Raw genomic sequence first — 21,910 nt, 5'->3', positions numbered from 1 at the left:
TATTAATAAATCACTGTGAAGTACTTATACATATTTATAACCTATCTTCCTGAATGCTAGGCCCATACTCCTTTCTACTCTCATTATTTTGAATTTAAAACAGTAACGAAAACATATGTTACTGGCAATAAAACCAGTGCCACCATTTTAGTAAGTGATGTCGAGCCATCTCAAGAGTGACATATTCTTGCCTTTAATGTGTATTTTATGACTAAAAGCCAGGGAGAATGCACCTGCAAGAAAATTTCTATTGCATTCCCAAGTGCTAAAGGGCAAAGTGGAAATGTGGCACCCCCAAATAATAATGTTCATGTATATAAGGTTGGAATCTGCACTGGGTATCCACCCAGCAAATACCCATTAAGCAGCTGTCATGTGCTTGTCAGACTGCAGAGATAAAGATAAAATTTATATTCTAGTGAGCAAAGACAACCAAGGCTGTATTTAAAGCATTACATTTAAGGTAGTTAAGAATTTGATTCCAGATCATTACAGTGAGGCAAACCTTTTGGTCAAGTTGAGGCCCACAAAGGTTCTTGGTTTCCTAGTGCATAAAAAAAAGTTATATTTACTTTACCCTACAGTTGATGCTGTACAATAGCATTATGTCTTAAAATTCTAGCAATCACCTGAGCTGTTGGAAAAATGACACCAAGTGAAGTGCTTGATGCAGTGTTTGCTTGGTGAATAAATGCTGTTGTGTGTGAAGCACAGAATGGGTTGTATCCAATAGGATGTGTACAATGAACAGCACAGGTCAGAGGAAGAGCAAAGAGAATCTCAAAAGACAGAGTACTTTTTCCTTTATTACAAAAGGAACCTCACTGGGTATCTGTGGTTTACAACAGCTCCCTTTCTTTCTCATAATTCTCTGGTTCAAATATTGCGTTGAGCTCTTCTCAGTTGACATGATTCACCATCTTGCAAGTCATCATGGGGATACATGGCTTAATATAGCCTTACTCGCATGCCTGCTAGATGGTGGCAGTTTCTCATCCTTAGTGAGGCTAGCCTGGGCTATTTAACATCACAATATCAGTTCAAGACACTCACAATGGAACTGTAAGCCCTCTTGAGGCATGGTGTCAGTCATTACATGATTCCATTGCCACCTGATCAGTGCCACATGTTGTGCTGGATTTCAGAGATAAGGGGATGAACTCAACCTCTTGAGGCAAAGGGTTAAACAGAATTTGTAGACATTTTAACCAACTACGGATGAAGAGTCACTATCACATAGTGGCCAGTCAGTGGTCGAAACTCAGCTAGTATGTGATGAAGGCAGAGACTTTAGCACTGTTATGGCACAGTTTATTTACAACTGAAAAATACATTCTGAACTGGGGGAATACCCAGCACAGCATGCCAACATGAGCCAACAAGGGGCTCATTGTAGTTGAAAATGACATGCAGAAGGGAATGTTTAAGAGATGGTGGCAGAGAGACAGTGAGGAGCAAAATGTAGCTGGGGTTGCAGACCATTGTAAGAAGTTTCTGTTTTACTGTGAGTAAGAAGAGAAAAATTAAAAAGTCAAAATATTGATAGAATTTTTAAGGAGTGACATTATTTATCATATTTGACACTAGTGTCTCTTTGGCTTCTCTGGACTGTACTTGAGAGAAGAGGCAAACATGGAAACAATAACCAGGAAGAAGACTGGGTCAAGCAAAGGACGATGGTGACTTCGACATTGAGGACAGAGCCAGCCTCATCTTCTGAAATATTTGGTCACTTAGTAATTCAGAAAACATGTTCTAGGATTGCTGTTGTTCCTAACAGACTTTCAGTTTCCTTAAAAAATATATCTTTTTCTTAAAAAATATTTATTTTTTAATGTGTCTTCTCCCTTATCAAGAATTTGGAAATCATTTAATAAACATGTATTAATGCTGGCCTCCCTACTGGAATGAATGTAATTACCAAAGACATGTTGAATCTTTCAGATATCATCATTAAATGATGACTGAAGCCAGAGGCAAATAGATGTCTCTACCAAGAGCCATTGATACTCTTCCAATTATAAGTCTGCTTTATACTAAAGGACAGCAAACTGATTAGATCTAAAACATTACCTGGGTTTTTACCCTACTACCTGGATTTAAAACCTTCCCTAAACCCACTGCACAGCATCACTAAGTTCATGCAACGTCTTCCATTAAGTCTCTACTCAGTGAAAAGCAGCAAATCAGGGGCCCCAGATGAGATAAAGCTCTCAAAAGCACAGAGAATTCTAATGTGGCATTGCAAGGGTTAACCTTGTAAACAAGGGAAGTTAGATGGATTTATCAACTAATATGATAGTGTTGGCTGTGAAAATTGAAGATAAACAAGGAACTGAGAATTAGTGGAACAATGTATATATTAATGGAACATAATATATATGCTACTTAGCTGTGAGTATCTGCTGTGTGTACTCGGTGGGTCGTGTGTATTTGTGTGTGTGTGCACATGTAGGTGTGAGGGCATCTTGTGAAAGTTGGTGCTTTCCTTCCTCTATGTGGGTTTTGTGGATCATACTACAAGCACAGCAGGAAGCACCTTCAGCAGTTGGCACAGATTGTTGGTCCCTCATTTCTAAGTGGCTAATCTTCTCTTTATGGTAGGTTAATCTTCAGCTGAACGTGTGTGTGTGTGTGTGTGTGTGTGTGTGTGTGTGTGTGTGTGTGCGTGTGCGTGTACTTCTAGCTCTGAGTTTTATAATCTTATTGGCATGTCATAGGGCAGCTCTCTGATAGAGTTATTGTTTTAAAACACATTAGAAACTGGGTCTGGTAACTTGCATCTATAATCCTAGCAGTCAAATGCTGTGACTTTACATTCCAATGAAAAGTTAACATTGATAATAATAATAATAATAATAATAATAATAATCACTAATAGGGCTAGAGAGATGGCTGTACAGCTGAAAGCAACTGTTGTGCTTCTACAGCACCCATTTCCCAGAACCTAAGTAGGCGCCTCCAGACCAATGGAACTCCACTCCCAACCCTGGTGGGGTATGTTTGGCCAATCTGGGCATGTGCACTCACCTTGTTCTCTGAAATATATGAGGAAGGATGGCTGACTTATAGAAAAATAAAGTGGAATATTTACTTGATTTTTCATAAGGTCAATTCCATGATATCCTAAAACAGTTTTCAAATGCATTGGACACATTTTGCTAAGTTTTAAAAACTAAACAGCTTTTTATTTGAGTCAGCATCTCATTTTCTCTTAAGTTTAGTTATTTGTATAGTTTTAAGTCTTAGAGGATATATATATATATATATATATGTGTGTGTGTGTGTGTGTGTGTGTGTGTGTGTGTGTGCGCGCGCGTGCCATGTTTTCCAATCGTAAATTTAAAAATTGCCACCAGTACTCAGATCCAAAAATCATCCAGATAGATTCTTAGCAAATTGTGTAAAGACCTCAAATCAATATTAAGTTATAAGGAAAACACAATTTGAGTTCTTATTCTTATAGTCTAGAGAAATTTTGTGCACTTTTAAATCCTTGGGGCAGGAAGATGTTCTCCTTTTAGCCAGCCTATTAATAGGAAGAAATGCATGTGCAGGTGACAGCTAATAGCTAACACTGATGAATGTAGGTGTATCCAACAAAGAATTCACTGGTTGTGAGGAATTTCTGCAAGCACAGCTATGTTTAAAGACTATTTGAAAAAATGCATAATGTACAGAAAGATATCATGAAAAAAATGTATGGTTTTCAGTATAATATGGATGCCCATATCATTATAGCGTCTACTTCTGACATCATTGGACTGTTACTCTTATTACGTCTTTACATTTCACTGTATCTGATGTTTGCATTCTAAATGACAACCTAAACTTCATAAATAAAAGAAAGTTACAGTTAACACTTTTTACTGTAGCATGAAAAATTATGACACAGGAATAATAATGTGAAGGCCAGAGCAGTGAATGCGTTTTTAAAAATAAACATGCCCTATGCAGCCCAGGACAGCTGTTTTGCTTCACATTAGCCCAAGCTCTTAACAGCTTGCTTTACAGATATCCTTGAAATCAATCAGACATGTGTACCGTGCTTTCTAAGAATGCTGTACAGTGAGAATAAGCCTTGGAAAGTTTAAAAGTGCAGGTGATACATACCAGAGGGCTTATAATAACAGCAAGTGCTTTACTAATCATTGAAAAACCAACTGATAAGAGTTTCATGGCACTGGAGATGTAGCTCAGTCAGCGGATACTACATACACCGAGCCTTGAGTTCAATCCCCAGCACTATATAAAGTGGGCATGGTGGCACATGCCTGTAATTTCAGCGCCCAGTTAGTAGAGGCAGGGGTATCAGAAGTTCAAGGTCATTCTCAGCTACATGGGGAGTTTGAGACCAGCCTGATCTAGGTGGGAGCCTGCCCCCATAAAAGGAATTATTTGTCATAAAATAGCAAAGTATTTTATAGGACAATGATACATATGCATCAGAATGGTGTCACTCTTTTATGACTCAACTTTTAATAGTAACCAGATGTAGAACTTGACAGCTCCTCTCTCACCTTGCAGATCATTCCTCATACCACCTGTTCCAAATTTTGGTGTCTCCCTACTAGATTTAGTATAGTGTTCTATATTTTCTTTTAAATAAGGAAGAGCGTGTGAGTCCACATTTACCATTTCATAGATTATTGTGCATAAGACAAAGTATAGGGGGCACGATTGTGGAGAAAGGATGGGTGGCATAGCACCAAGAGGATGCACATGAAAAGGACATGAAGCACCATCTCATGTTGGGGGAAAGTAGAGGAGAGTGAAAGGTTGGCTCTTGGAGCCAAAATTAGTTACTTCTTAATTCTGCCTGGGGCTAGGGAAGGTTAGCCATCCAATCACTGTACAGAGTAAAGCACACTGACCCACTTTTAAAAAGATGTCTTCTAAAATGTACGTGATCTTCAGAGTTTAGCAACACTGTACTGAACCCAGACTTTACATCTGACAGTCAGAGTAGGATGATGCTAATATCTTGAGTAATGAACTCTCATTACATGTACATAAATACATAACTTTCTCTACTTTGAAGTCATATTTACAGTAAAGGTCTTTTCCTTGTCAAGATATTGGATTCATTTGTGGGACATAAATTCATCAATTGGAAGTCAGTACTTAGACGCCATCTTGAGAGGACAGTTATTGCATTAAAGCGAACCTGCCATCCAGAATGAACAATGGAATTGTTGTGTTTTAAAACTCGTCAGGTTCTTAAGTATATCTTCTTCCTTAAACCGTTGACCAGCTGAGATAAATGTTTTTCATTGGTCTTGACTGTTTGTCACAAAGAAAAGATCAGAGACATACAGCTAATGAAATAAATTATTTGTTACATGCCTGTGATTAAGTACAATTACAATTTGAAACAGTTGTACCTGAAGTAAAACTAGGTTTAGTTTTAAAAGATAATTTGGCATGCTTGAGTGATGTCATGGAAGACTTACAAAATTCTGAAGTGGCCAACACTCTGGGGTTTCTTTGTTTTGTTTTGTTTTCATTAAGATAGGGCATAATTTTTACCTAATCATTCCCAAATATAGTGTGTCCCTTCTTGATATCAACCCATGAATATTCAAAAGGGACTGCTTATAGACTCCAAAAAGGGACAGTGTAAACTGTACTTTGTAGCTTAAGTTGGAAGTCCAAGTGTGAGAGACAAACTCTCACTGATATGAAACAGACTATATGCACATTTAAGCCAGTGACCTCAGGCATTAAAAATTGTTACAGGCATAACCAAAGGTACATAGAAACTAACACTAATCCATGTGGGGTTTTCCCCTTCAAGTTTCACAGTCACTTTTTAACACATATAGTAACTTGGCTAAAATATTTAAGTACACTCACACATACAGGTTTCCTAGCTGGAGAGTTTCCATGCCTGGGGGGAGGGGAGGTGACAATTGGTGCATTCTATACAGAGCACGTGTAAGGATAATAAAGTTGATTGGTTGAGCCTTGCAGCTTGCCCTTTTCCTCTCTGTCTACAGAGTAGTTCAGCAGGGGGGCGGTGGCAGGGGGGTGACAGGGTTCTCCCCCATCGCCACAGCTCTACTAACGAGACGTAGGTTGATACCATTTTTATTGTTCTGCTGGGGTGGGAAAGAAACCATATGCTTTAGCATTTTAAATGGCTACACCAAAGAGAAAACTGAACCAGACCCCCTCCCCCATCTTGCTGGACTTTGGGGTGGGTTTATTCTAAATAGTCGGTGGACTTGGAATTAGCTTAATGTTTCTGTGCTTGGACAAAGAGGCAGTTGAGGGCAAGAAATATTAAGGGGCTTTAGAAGAGCATTCGAGTAAGTGAAGTGTGGAGTGGGAAGCTTAATCTGAAGCCCACCCCTCCCCTGGATACCAGGCAAAGGCAGCGAGAGTCGGAACCAGCTGATACCTCTTCCCGTTTCCAGGGTGAAATTTTCACAGCAGCTAATTCTAAAGGGAAGAAAAATCCCTTACCAGCAGCGGAGAAGATCATATCACCCAACCCAAGCTATGTAACCTTTTAGGCAGGCTTTTCAGAGAAATCCGCATTTTAAAAGACAGCATTCACGGTCCAAACCACGGGCCTGGAATCAGAGCTGGTATGAAAATATGAAAAGCCTCTTTACACTCTGAGTGTTTGAAACGATCCGATGAGCATAGCAAGTGTCTGCCAACGCTCGGCGGCTGCTGGTGCCGCTGCCGCCGCCGCTGTTTCTCGCAGAGGGCTGGACAGAGCTAGTCCTGATTTCAGCACCTCCGGCGCTGGACAGCTCTCTGCACGCCGCACCACCGCCTGCTTGCTTTTTTCCCACTCTCGCTTTGCATTACTGGAGATGCATCTAAATTACGTCCTGTTCAACAACAAGTAGATTTTTTTTTCCTGTACGGGAATTACAGTAGGCGATTCTCTCAATTAAACTGCATTTTCTTCTTTACGGACTTGGCTGTCAGGCGTATTTATCCCGATCTCCCCTCCACCCCCTTTGCAGGAACGAGTCTTTGGGAACGTGGTCCACCCAGGGATGTAAAACTGTGCTTACCGATGCATCCCATACGAAATGCTTATGTGATCGGCTCTCTACCTTCGCCATTTTGGCTCAGCAACCTAGAGAAATAGTAAGTAACAAAGGGAAAACACGGCTTTAATGCAAAGGCAGGGACATTGTGGCGAGTGTTTCTCCAGGGAACTGCATTTCAAAGGGGGAAATAGAAAAGGTTGCAGGGTGGCAAAATCGGGTTGTTCTCCTCAGCTACAGTAGCTTGGCGAATTGAATTCTAGTTGGTGTGCGATAACTAAATCCTACTCAATTTTATGTCTTATAACTTGGCATTTCTGTAGTATAGTTTTGGAGATCTACTCTGATATCAGTAATATTCTGCAAACTTTCAAATAAAAATAATTGCCAACTCAAGGTTTATTTTAAAGCTGGAAGGCTGTTCTAGGGGAAATTGTGACAATGCTGTTAGGAGTAGAAAGAAGACCCCAGCCACTAGAGCTGAACACATTGCAGATCTGCATTGGATATTTCCAGCACAGGTTTTCTGAGGGTGTCCTTGGATACATGTGTATTTTTAAATCAAATTAAGTTTTCATGGAGACATGGTTGTTTGGAACTGTAAAATCATTCCTTAAAAGCATGTAGATTTTTGCAAAGGAAAAAAGAAAAGAAAAATTAGTTTCTGAAAGAAAGAGCTGTACAGAGCAGTCTAAGAGAAAAATAATGTTCTCACCAAATGTATTTTGAGAAAAATTTACAGAAAATTGAAATAATGACAAAAAGATACTCTGATAAATAAGACTTTCTGCCTGAATCTGGCCTAAAAGTATCACTACTTTTGCTTATTTTGATGATACGTATACCTAATAATTTGATACAGATTTTGTGGCACAGTTAACCATACAGTGTATTGCTTCAAACTTCTAATATAAAAATTTATGAAAACCAACTGAATTCATTAGTTATGGTCATGCTACTGTCTAAGAAAGGAAGCTATTTGGACCAGTGGGTATTAGTACTGTTTATATATGTTTTTAAAGATATAAGCTTATTTTTCAAGGTCATGGTTTTAGGGACTGATAGTGGCACTATGCAAATTATCTCCACATACTTTGTTCATAGGGGAAAATATAATTGAAGGGCTTAAGCATAGCATCCTATTTTCTTCTGTATACTTGGAAGCCAAGCAAGTGAAATTTCATGTGAGAATTCTTGACTCAGAACAAAGTTGTCAAAAGTCAGAAAGTTTCAGATTTTTCAGTAACTGTGCACCAGATTTGGGTAACATAAGAATTTATAAGTGGGAGTAGCAAGATAAATCTCACCAAGAATCATATGGAGAAATAACTAAACTGTACTTAGTTCAAAAACAAACAAACACATGCTGCTCCAGATTTCACTCAAAATTTCACCTATGAGTGATGATTATGTTATAGCTTGGGGTCTTGGAGACAACTCTAAGTGATGGGCTGTAATCAAGCATTTGAAACTCTAAGACTTTCTTACTTCACAGTGTCAGGGAAGGGGAAGCTAGTCCTTGTAGAGCTTCAGAATGTGTGAACTGAGTGTTCTGTGGTTAAACATCTGGTAACTATAACAACGATTTGTGCTATTCCTGAGTGATCACTTAGTTTCTCTGAGTCTAGAATTTTATTTTTTGTTCATGTAAATTTTCTTTTTCTTTTCTTCCCCCCCCCCCAACTTACAGGTCATGGAATCCTCTGGCACCCCCTCAGTTACCCTCATAGTAGGCAGTGGCCTCTCCTGCCTGGCCTTGATAACTCTAGCAGTTGTGTATGCAGCACTATGGAGGTATGTAATTAGTGGGTAGACCTGAGGTAGAGAACTCAGTTTCTCTGCATTAGAACAGTGATTGTAAGAACAAATGTCTACTGTCTTCATCATATATGGGAACCAGGATTTTTATAACAGAATTAAGATTTCTGTGCTAGAACTGGAACACTTGAACCATATTTACCTAATCGTCTGTCTTTTATTTGTCTGTGATAAAGATTAATAAACAAAACACACATGCATACTTTTCTTCTAGAACATGACTGTAGACGTTGATGAGTTCTTCACATGTAAACACAACTCTCTTCTCTCTTAAGTTTCTTCTCTGTGTGGATTATGTTTATATCAGCTGCTGTTGAACCTCAGAACTTAATTGGTACAGTTGAAATCCTCTCTCTACAGGAATAGGGTATCAAGTTCTCAAGTGCCAAGCATGCTTTCTGTGAGCCTGGTCCAAGGAGTAAAGTCTTCTCTTATGTGAAAAGCAATAACAAAATTTCTAAGTTCTCTACAAAAGGTCACTTACTTCAGTGTTTGCCATGAGTCAGATTTTTGACAAGTTTGATAAAGAACATCATAAAAATATGAAAGGGGAATGTTTGGAAATTTTTCTTCTCCTATGTATTCAATTGCATCTATTTAATAGTCTGTAGAGATTTAATATTTTTCTAGAAAACTTCTTTGGCATTTCTTAGGATGCTAGTAAGAACTGGGCCTGTGACATTTAGTGTCTACTCACGCATTGACAATGTATATGTGTAATATGGCCAAAGTTTTAAATGGATTTTATAATAATTTAACAGTTAAACATTTTATAACCATTGTCAATATTAATATGGTCTAAAATGCAATATTACATTAGTATGTAGATAATTACCTATTGTTTCCAGAATATTTGATATATTTAACATTGTAAGAACTGATGTGCCTAACTCAAAGTATTTTATACTTAGGGTTTTATACGATCAGTAGAAATACTAAAAATCAACTACTGTTTAACAAGGAATATTTATTTAGATTAATGTTGACATTTAAATAAAATATTACTATCCTTTATGGTTTTCACTCTTTTAAAAGAGTTAATTGTGAAAGATATTTAAATTATCAAGAATATTAAGGTTTTTTTTTTTTTTTTTTTTTTTTGGTTTTTCTAGACAGGGTTTCTCTGTGTAGCTCTGGCTGTCCTGGCACTCACTCTGTAGACCAGGCTGGCCTCGAACTCAGAAATCCGCCTGCCTCTGCCTCCCGAGTGCTGGGACTAAAGGCGTGCGCCACCACGCCCGGCTAAGAATATTAAGTTTTTTTATGCTTTGTGAAAAAGGAAAATATGTGTACAATGTGACCCAGCTATATGAAAGAAGTTCTGCATGCTTGTGGTAACATCGTCCAGCAGGATAATACTTATAGAGTGGCCACACTGGTACAGGAAGAGAGGAAATAGAAAAATACCTAATGTAGATATGATACTGTAGAGAACACAAGATTCTATATTCAAGACTCAATCAGTCTGTTGTCCTGTAAGAAGGAACTGACAGGCTTGGAAGAATACAATTTCCTAAATTGTATAAATGACTTGTCTTTCTTTAAATAAATGAAGGAATTTTCTAAAATACTAGGTAATTATAGTTGATACCCTCATAATTGATTCCCATTGGAGTCTTTAGAAATAAATTCCGTTTTTAGCAATTTCCATTCAGGTACCATTTCCACCTTCTGCTACACCCCTCCCCCAACCTCCCTGTCCACCCCCCATACACCTAGAGTAACCAATGTAAATATATGATATATTTGTTTATTCACATGAAGTTTTCTAAACTTCAGAAAATGCAGCATAGTCACTTACTAAAACAGAATTCTAGGAATTTCTGAAATCATGAAGACTCTATTAAAACCTATCCTGAAGTTGAAAATTACAGAAACGAGTACCAGGAAACAGCACAAATCTGGATTTCTAAAAATTAAGTGGTTATCCCTCCATCGTCCATCCATAAGACAAGTGAAATAATAATTACAACTTGAAAGAACTATCAAGACTCATGCATTTCTTTTTTTTTAATGATTCTATTTATTGTTATATGTAAGCACACTGTAGCTGTCCTCAGACACAACAGAAGAGGGCATTGATCTCACTGTGGATGGCTGTGAGCCACCATGTGGTTGCTGGGATTTGAACTCAGGACCTTTGGAAGAGCAGTCAGTGCTTTACCTGCTGAGCCATCTCACCAGCCCCGACTCATGCATTTCTAAATGGACCTTGTAGCGTCATTCATTCAAACTATCTTATAAAGACCAAGTACATCCTAAAATATTTGATTCAGCTGTAAGAGTGTTGAGATCCTCCTGTCTTTTTCTCTAATGAAAACATTTAGGATTAAAGTATTTCTAGTGGTTTCTAAAATGTATTAGCATGTGATTTACTTTATAGACAACATGCTATTTTGAATTTTGTAGCTGTTCCATGTGGTTATTTTTTTAATTTTATAATTATATTTATGTACAGAAAACTTAGTGTCCATTTAACCCAATTTAGTGCCGAGTTCTTTAGCCTTTGCCTTTTCTAGCTTGACAATGTGAACCACAGACTGAGGACCCAGGACGTTGCCTCCCCAGTGGTGACGGATCTCGTCATATCTGTCATTATAATTGGTCTGAATAGCTTTCAGCAGCTTAGCCAGAGCACCCTTGTCTTCCAAGTTAACCAGGGTGAAGGCAACAGTGGTGCATGTCTTCCTGTGGACCAGACGCCCCAGCCTGGCCTTTCCCTGGTGATGCAGTAGGGCACACCCATCTTTCTACACAGAGCAGGCAGGAAAACCACCAGCTCAATGGGTTCTTCATCATGGGCAATCACCACCAGCTGAGCCTTCTTGTTCTCCACCAAGGTGGTGACTGTATTGACTCCTGCTCAGAGGACAGGTGGTCTCTTAGTTGAGACTCTTAGCCTTTGCCAGCTGCTTTCTTCTCATCACTGGTTAATGACAGGAGATACTTTGAGCCGCTTATAGAGGATGGCTCTTTGCACCTGCAGCCTGATGTAGCAGAGCCATTCGACAAAGCATGTTAGATCTCTCTTGGGCTGGATGTCCTGCCCAATGCCGAAGTTCTTGGGCCTTTTCTCAAACAAAGGATTGACCACCTTTTTGGCCTCCTGTTTCTTGATGACGCTGGGGGGCCGGGGCCACCTTCTTCCCCTTGGCCTTCTTTCCTTTGTGCATCTTGCTCGACTGGTGGAGAGAGCTCCATGAAGTTATTAAAAATATTCCCTAAAAATTGAAAGGGCTCTAAGTGTGGCTCAGTATCTGTGTTTGCCTTTAATTTGTGATACTCAGGTTCAATTCTCAGAGACATTGCTTTCATTGCTGTTAACACTCTTGGTAATCATGATAAAGTTGATTATTATGAAGATAGTTATGACAATAATAATATAGCAAGCTGTTTTCTCTCCATCTCTCCATACAACGAGGAGAAATACACTGTTACATCAAAAAGCACTTCAGTATGGACTCTCAATCAACTTAATGACATAAATAGTTGACAATGTTTTCAATACAGACTGCTATACAATGATGTTGAATGTAGTGACATTTCTTAGCAGTATTTAATGCAACAATGACTCAGGCTTGTTGAGAAAAGGAAACATCTCAATAGTGCTCAGGGCAGCCAGCTGATCTTTTATTACTATGTCTTGTTGTTTTTCTACTTACAAACAGAAACTGTCACTGAAATCCTAGTGACAAGATATATGTTTCTACTATTATGGAATCCATTAACATCACAATAGATTTATAGGTTCTATCCACAAAAAGGAAACAGCATGGTATTTGTTGATACCTTTACCACTTCAGTATGAATAGCACATGCTTAGCTATTCAGAATACATGAGACAGGTCCAACAACCCCTGAAGCCACTTAATGCTGTCAGCCTAACTTAGTCCAGTTTGGGTTTATTTTATGAAGAAAATTTCTCTTACATTATGACACCTAATATTTGTGTTTTGGTGTTATTTTTTGTTTTTATTTTGCTTTAATTTCTGGAGTATGTGGTTGCTGCCTACATACTATTCAAAGATATAATGAGGAGCGAGAAAGAACTTTGTCTCAAATAGTATCTCCAGATGTTGGGTTTCTCCATCAAACATTGCTCAGAAAATCCTGTGTCTGCTATGGAATGAGAGCCCAAGTTATAGTGGAAATGGAAGAGGCTGACCACACCGCAAGGACAAGGTGTCCTTACAGTTATTGTTATTCAGTCATTAGTGTAGAATACATACAGTTAGGCAAAATAGCTGCTACCCTTTCAGGGCAAACAGCTGGTGGAACATTTGATTCTGAACAGCTTTCACTGTTACTTACCTTAGTGCACTGTACAATCCTATAACATGATATATAAACACTTCTTCCTAAGGGTAAAATATGGCGGTCACCAAGAATGTTCCCGTCTAATGGTGGGAGGTCATTCAGGAGTGAGTTCATTGTTATTTATAAAGACTTTTGTTACTTTCTTTTCTCAAAAGAGATACTCAAGGAAATAAGGAAAAGCCTAGCTACATAAAAATGCTTGAGTAGCTACTGATGTTCACGTAATCACAAAAATAATCTATTCTTCTAGTATACAGGAGAGTTGCAGGACTTTCCTGTTAGGCCTTAGCATTTCTATTGGCTTATATAGATGTTATAAATGTACGTATACATATGTAAAAAGGTGATTATAATAATTGATGTAATTCCAAGAAATTTTATATATCCAGGACAAGCAAATGCATTGTTCTCACATATGTTCAACTTAGGCTCTGTAAATTATGACATATTATAAAAAAAAAAGTCTAAAGGTTTCTTGCACATGCTATGTACTGTATAAATAGGTACCTAAGGGGGATATATATATATATGAGAAAATGATTTTTATATCTTTATATGAAATCTGGGATCATAGCTTCTTTTTCCAGTTAATTACACCATATGTATGAAATTTATCACATTTCTTTCACTAGGTATATTCGCTCTGAGAGGTCCATCATTCTAATTAACTTCTGCCTGTCTATCATCTCATCCAATATCCTCATACTGGTTGGACAGACTCAGACACACAATAAGGTATGATGGCTGACTCCTCCCATTCTATCTGTCCATTTGTTTTGGCATATAGTTGGTTATTGGGTTGCCTAATAACTTAGAAATACTTTTTTCTAATAACGTTAAAAATACATGATTATTACTTATCGCTTTTGTTTCTGATTTAATGTACTGCCTATGATGGTTCACAGTCTTCTGATGGCTTAAAATTCTTTAGTCCTGCAGAATGTATAATAATCAGAATATGAATTAAGTATTACATCACAGCTCTATGTCTTCAAAGCCTTTTGACATCAACAACACATATTTTTTTCTTTATTGCCCCAACTGTGTAGTGTTCAACCAGATCAGACAGTGTCTGATTTATTAACATATCAATTACTAAAATGACAGTATCAATGAATTCCAATCATAACATCACTGAAAATCTCCCTGTGAAAGAGTATACACACAATAATCATAGGATCTATGCCTATGCTTAGACCTTTCAGAATATATATATATATATATATATATATATATATATATATATATTTACCGAAAGCATTTGATAGGTAAGTAACATTGCAGTTATTTTAGCATATATTCACTTTTTATCAGAGTGTGAAACTATATGTCCCATTTCTAGGAATCAATATATAAATTGACACACACACACATACACACATACACATACACACATACACACACACATACACACACACATACACACACACATACACACACACATACACACACACACATACACACACACATATATACACACACACATACACACACACACACACACATACACACACACACACACACACACACACACACACATACATACACATACACACACACACACCCCACATTTCCTTCCATAAATGATTGTCTTTACTGAACTGCCCTGTACAAGATTTTAGGAAATCCAGCTTCAAATTACTTTTCCTGGGTCCTATTGTGCCTGCAATTCAAAGATGTGGTGAACATGAGTCTCAGCCCAGGTGGAGAGGATAGTTGGAGGACATTAGGGAGAAGGAAGCAGAGAAGGAAGGAGGGAGGCTGTGAAAGCTATGTTACCATGCCATCCCTCCAGTTCTGATCTTCCCATTGTGCTGGGCTTCAGATCCTCCTTGCTCACAATTCCCCATTCCCAGTTTCTTAGCTGGCTGTCTTTGAGCTTCTCCAGGCAGGAGTAGTGCTTCCCTCAGAAGTAGGAATCGTAAACTGAGCCTAGGAACCAGGGAAAACAAAACAAGACAGAATGTGTTTGAGCCCACTACTTAAAAAAAAACAAAAACAAAAACAAACTTTATATATATATAAAATGCTTATATCCCATCGCATCTCACACCGTAATTTCTAGAATTATTCCTCTCATTTGGCTATGGAGGACAATGATGCTCAGTAGGGGATATGCTTATAAAGCCTTTTCATGTCGTGTAATGTGAAACTACTAGCGCAACTAGTAGAATTAGAGTTTTCTGTAATGTTTATTACCATAGTAAGGCTATGGTCTACCTCATGACTCACATATAGAAAGACAAAGTAATCCACATCTGTAATTTACAATTTTACTGATTGCATTCAAACAAAGTGAAAAGAGGCAATTAAAATCATTTAAATATATTATGTTTAACTCAGTACACCTATAACATTACCACTTAGACAAATAATCACTATAAAAGTATGAATGGGATAATTTATCAATTCAAGTCTTTATAATCTGATGTATATTTTATACTTAAAACGCCTCTCATTTGAATTAGCTTCATTTCAATCGTTCAGTGATGACACATGGCTAATGACAACCACTTTGTGATTGTGTATATCCAAATGTTATCAATATCCAGAAAGTAGAATGTTCGAAACAAACAAACAAAAAACTCCTTATGTGTCCATTTTGGCTTTTGCAACTTTCTGCTCTCTTCATTTTTTATATTTTCAACGTCAGAGGCAAGATAAGACAAGTCTTGTTTTCTTTTTCATTTCTGATTGTGAGAAATGGCTGATATGTGCTTATTAAAAACTAAAGAGAAGTTTTATATGGTATGGTTGCTCCCCAGGAAACTAAGTACAACATAGATTTCATGCGGTGTTGGAACCATGGTGGGCTTGTTCCAGATTGACTATGCTAATTTTTAGTGCTAGTTATTGTTGCTCATGGTGGGGAGTAGAAAGTAGGTGGTGGTGATTATCTGGTTTTCTCTTATTCTACATTAATTTTGTGTTGATGGCTCAGCATTGGTGTTCTTATAAGCTTGGGATAATTCATATTACAGTGGAAAGGAAATAAAAATGGAAAAAAATTAAAATTTTATTCTAAGTCATTCTAAGCAATATTAGATTTCTTGGGGGAAACAATTATGTATCTGATTCACATTTTGAATTTAAGTAAGTTGGTGATATTTGATTTTACATGTGTTTTGGTGTGTAAAAGTTTATGCCTACCTTCTTATCCAACAAAATGAAAAATGTATATAGTTCATATAAAGATAATCTATATAAACTATATTCTAAGCAAGTGAGATTTAAAAAGTAAAAATATGGATTGTTGGCCAACTGTGTTTTACTTGGGTTATATGTAGAACTTAGCTGCTGTGGACAATTTGTCATTGGTCTGATTCCGATGCTTGACTTTCCTGACAAGTTTTGACTAGTGCTGTAGTACTTTCCACTTGAGAGATGGAAACACATGAGAAAGATTCTTGATGAACAAATTATTCGGTACTACTGTCTACTTTGTGTGAAAGCTGGCATTTGCCTCTGCTGTCCAGGATCATGCTGAAGTGTTGAAGTATAGTCTTTCCCAACTCTCTGCTAAAATATAATTGACCTGATTATCATGCTGTGCTCTCTGCTTGCTTTTGAATTGGGGTAGAAACAAGCCAAAATAGTCCACTGTTAAAAAGATGAATATACTCAATATTTAAACTATAGATTCAACTGCTGGCAATAAAAAAGGGAATTAAATGTACTATCTTGTCTGTCCTCTTAAAATACTGCTGTAAAATTTAATTATAACTTGCTTCCTTGTATTTTGAGCCTTTCTCATGAGGCAGCTTTACCCTTTGGTCTCCGTCTGCATTTCAAAACCTCAACCAGGATATTCATGTTTCACTCAAATTTACTGGCCATGAGTTTGTACCATAAAGTAAGCATGTGTAATTGTGTAGATTTGTGGATTAATTTTGATGCTGTTCTTTTGAAAGAAGCAAGGAATATTTAGGATACAGATAAGTTCAGAAAATAGTTTCATTACCAAAATTTCTCCCAAAAAATATATTTGTGTGTGATTCCAATAGTCTGTGGTGTACTTTATTATTACAAAAAAAATCATAGAATTCAACAGAAGGAAGCAAAGTTGAAGAAATTATGGGTGGTGGGGGTGGTGGGGGGTGGTGGTTAAGGAAAGACAAGCAACCAAGAAGTTCAGTTTACTTGTAGATAGTTCCTAGATAGCGTCTCATATTCAACCTCACTACTAGGTTATAATGAAATAGCATAGATCCATATACTTATTAGAATAATGCTTGTTAGTAAATCAGGAACAAAACTTGTTCTGTAGACTCAGGCAGAGCCAAGGTCTTTTACGTTGTTAGATACCTTGACAATAACCTGTATAGAATATCCTCTGAAAGTAGACATAGCACAGTTCTAAAGCAGAGTTCTGTGGCCTTTAGTCAGCAAGACTCAATCAGAAATATACATAATCCAATGTCAAGTAGAGAATAATTGGGCATAAAGCTGTGACCCTTTCTCTAAGAGGTCTAAGATACATATTTCAGTGAAAAGTTAAATATAACTTATTCAAATTCTAGAAATAGTGAGAGTATGATGGTTTGCACCTTTAATTCAGCACTCAGGAGGCAGAGGAAAGGTGGATTTCCATGAATTAAGGACCAACCTGTTAGACATAGTGAGTTTCAGGACAGCCAAGGGTTCTTAGATCTTGTATCAAAAAAACTAAAACCAAAAACTAAGACAAATAAATAAGCAAAAACAAATGAAGAGTCAAGAGTAAGAATGACTAATGATATTCATTAATCTCTATATATTGAATATCTATATTTTCACCAAAGAGGACCTAATAACGTACAGCAATTACATTTGAGTTTGCTAGTGAGGTGTATGTTAATTATGCAGAGACAAAACTAGATTAGAAGGGCATGTATTTGCCTCATTGGATGTATGGACCTCATTGGATGTATGGACTTCATTGGATGTATGGACCTCATTGGGTGTACAGACCTCATTGGATGTATGGACTGAAAATAAAATTGAGCTTTTTAACTTGTACATCATTGATTGATTAAAGGTTAAATTATTTTATCATATAGAAATATTGAAGTATAAGAAAATAACTTTAAACCATTTTATCCAACACAAAAGGTTGAAGCCTTGAAAAATACTCAAATATACAAGGGAAAAATTATACACTAGATTTATTCTTAGAATACTTGAACTCAATGAAAAAAGTCTCAGTATTTGATAAAGAGAAACTTGTAAACCACTTGTGATGCCTGCTATGTTCTCAATGATATTAAGGCAGTTCGATTTCCTTATTTTACATATACAGTATTGCTCTGTGTGTTTAGCTATATCTTTTAACTAAGAATATAAAAAATACAGAGGGTCACTGTCTTAGAGCATTTATTTTAAACCACATACTCTAAAAAGTTGCCTCTCTTTGTCTTAATTTTATTTCTCTAAGCTTTTGCTTGTGAGCTTTGCCTTTAACAGCTGTGCCACCTCCACAGTCCACTTGGCATGTTTTAATTCTATAATTTTTAATAAGATATTTAATAAAGACAGACCAAATTAGAAGCTTATAGGCAGTGGGAGAAGGTTTTCTTTGATCATACTTGTACATTATAAAGATGAGACTCTCCATTTGGATATCTTAAATTGGACCAAACCCTCTTGTTTCTCCTAATTCGCCTACGACTTTCTTTGAGGATAAACACACCTTATTCACACATTCAGCTAGATGCCAGGCCTATGTGTTTACTGATTCAGAGAATGGATACTGAGTATGTACCTCACAGCTTCCATTCTGTACCCCTGAGAGCCACACAAACATATTCTCTGCCCTTGAGTTTCATTTTTCCACATTCTGTTCTGGGAGATCTGTCTCTGTCTCTCTGTCTCTCTGTCTCTCTGTCTCTCTGTCTCTCTGTCTCTCTGTCTCTCTCTGTCTCTCTCTCTGTCTCTCTGTCTCTCTCTGTCTCTCTCTGTCTCTCTCTCTCTCTCTCTCTCTCTCTCTCTCTCTCTCTCTCTCTCTCTCTCTCTCTCTCTCTCTCTAACTGGAAAGCCTAAGTATTTAAAATGTTCCACTTCTAGTTATGACCTGGAACATGATGCACAGCCTTAGCTTCTTGTCCCAGTTATATGAGCTAGTACTTGTGACAATTTGAACCCAGAGCCCAGTGAGCATTCCTTGAATGTCTATGGAGATTGTAGTGGGGATAATGATGGATGCCTGAATTACAGCTGATTCTGTTCCCTTTTGAGCTTCAAATTTCCTCTTGTCAAATTTCCTCCTCTCTACTAGCTTCATGGTTTGTGTCCTCTTGCCACATTGACACACTTTTAAAACACTGAATGCCTTTTGAGGAGTCTCTAACCAATTACAATTATATATGCTTGAACTTCGGAAGTTACCCTTAATATCTCTGTCCTGCCCCCTCATCTCACCCCCAATACAAGGCCATAATTTCATCAACCTCTGCCAGTTGAACTCTCAGTTTTCAAAGTCAGCCCTGTCTCTATCAGATACACTTGCTGCATCATAACATCATTAAACCCACTCTGCCCTTTAGCTCAACTCACAGAGCTAGAATTCAAATATGCTTCATAACCATTCATATTGTCTACAGAAGTGATTTTTCAAATTGTGACCATAGGAAAAGAATGGAACATATTTTAATCATAGTTTGTATTCACTACTCTTTCTTCATTGATGTATTAGAATTCAGGAATAACTTTTACTTGAGAGTTCTACAACTTCTAAGACTGCACTGATCTTCAACATGATTCTACTGGCCTCTCCACCCTCCTATTTTATTGGGTTTTATTTCATCACATCTGAAACACCACATGGCTTACATTAAAGTCAAGTGATGGCTTCTTACTCCATAGAATACTCCATCCAAAAGAATTGTTCATCCATCACAATGTCATTTATTGTTCCAAGGGACTTGCTCTTGCTCATGTGCATATATACTATGTATGTTCCTAGATTTGGATCCATTCTCATTTGTGCTTATCTACCATGCTGTGCTGTGTTACCTGTTTACAGCCTCACTACATACCTCTGGGATTGAGACTAAGTTAAACTCATCTTTAAATTCATTGTCAGTATGTAGTCCAGTTTTTTTCAGGATACAGCAAATGTGGATAAATAGGTATATTGTGATGGTTAATTTTAAGTGCTAACATAAATAGATTGAAAACACCTAAAAGGTTAGTAAAGCTAATCTCCGTATATTATTATATTCTCTGGGATGATTAGCTTATAAGGGCTATGGCTTAGTGAGTACTTTAATCTATTGAATGGTTTAAAATCTGCACAGACTTTTGGAAATTAACAAATATGGAAGATGAGCCTAAAATGAAGAAAATGGGTCAGTGGAGTTTTGTGGAGGCAGATGTACCATTGCCTAACACTCTGTTAATTTCCTACTCTCCCTGTGGCCTCAGCTGAAGCAAACAGCCTCATCACTTAGATGTACCTGCTGCCAAGATACCCTGCCTCAGGCCCAGAATCATGTGATCAAAGACTATAGATTGAGACCTCTAAAACCAGGAGCTAAACCGAATCTTTCCCTCTTTAACAATGCCTCTCTCTGGTACTTTGTCATAGGACACAAAGAGCTGCACCTAAATCAATTTATAGAAACCCACCATTTGGGTCTATCAAGACCACGCTAGGTTTACGAAGGATGAGCATTTCCTACTCTGGACAGTATCTCAAATAATATGATAAAGATGTACTCCTGGGGATCTGTTTTCTTCATGCTCCAAGTGATAGACAGCATGCTGTGAAGAAAATCTTGTTCTTGGATTCTAGTCAAAGAGACACTAGCACCTAACAAATATGGATCTTTTCCTTGATAACTCATAAAACCATCTTTATAACCTTTCAAAGTGTACCTACTTAAAATTCTTTCCCTGTCAGACAACTGCTGCCAATAATTTCCCAAATGCGTGTTTATTATCGCTCAGATATACATGACTCTAATGGCTGAAGCAAAAGACTCTTACTTAGATTTATTAAAATCTAATTTGTTGATTGGCTTCAGTGTATGTAAAAGGATTTAAATGTAATCCTTCTGTATAATTCATTTGAGTCTATTTTGAGGCATTCTGTTACCTCCACTAAGGTTCTTAGGAATTCCTTAAAATCTGCTTAAACTAAGGAAGCAAACAGTTGGTTCATTTCTTAATGTTGCCAGCGCCTGGTATGCAAGGACTATTTTGTCCTTTAGTAGGATTTCAAAGAGTTTTTTTTATTCCACTGTAACCATGTGGCTGTTTTGGTTATAAATGTCCAACTTTCCACAGAAAAAGCCAGGGTCCCTGTGAACACAGGTTAGAAGATTAGCATGAAGGATGTGTTCTAGACAAAGCCAATGCAAGTAGAATTGCTTGACAGACTGGACTTACCATAAAGGTTGAGATGTCAGGAACGAACTAACATTGAGAGACAAGAAAGCCAGGTTTGGATGCTTAGTGGGTGTTCCTGATTCCAGCATCAAAACAGAAATATTGCCCAAGAGGGAGTATTCATTCAGCAGATGTCAGGACAGTATCCAGACAGCAGCTGAGATTGTCAAGTCTACTCTGATTACCAACTGTCCATTGATCCTCAGGGAGTGGTGCAGTACAGAAACTCCTTGCCTTAAGCCAGTAGTTTTCAACCTGTGGGTCATGATCCATTTGGGGGGTCAAATGATCCTTTCACAGGGGTTGCACATCAGATATCCTGCATATCAGATATTTATAGTAAGATTCATAACACTAGCAAAGTTACAGTTATGAAGCAGCAATGAAATAGATTTATG

At 37.4% G+C, this 21,910-nt stretch overlaps 1 protein-coding gene across 2 annotated transcripts in view; it reads left to right on the top strand.

Annotated features, from left to right (window-relative positions):
• Adgrb3 (adhesion G protein-coupled receptor B3) overlaps nucleotides 1-21,910 on the top strand; it is a 737,533-nt gene that overhangs the window by 581,709 nt on the left and 133,914 nt on the right. For both annotated transcript variants that reach the window (XM_029468446.2, XM_021163961.3), the window contains exons 17-19: nucleotides 6,984-7,110; nucleotides 8,701-8,804; nucleotides 13,778-13,880. In XM_029468446.2, coding sequence (XP_029324306.1) covers nucleotides 6,984-7,110; nucleotides 8,701-8,804; nucleotides 13,778-13,880 — 334 coding nt within the window. The remainder of the gene's footprint in view (nucleotides 1-6,983; nucleotides 7,111-8,700; nucleotides 8,805-13,777; nucleotides 13,881-21,910) is intronic.

This window comes from Mus caroli, unplaced genomic scaffold, assembly GCF_978045245.1.
Source record: "Mus caroli unplaced genomic scaffold, Mus_caroli_1 scaffold_1, whole genome shotgun sequence".
Lineage (NCBI taxonomy): Eukaryota > Metazoa > Chordata > Mammalia > Rodentia > Muridae > Mus > Mus caroli.
Note: the sequence above shows the minus strand (reverse complement) of the source record. Positions and strands in the feature narration are given on the sequence as shown.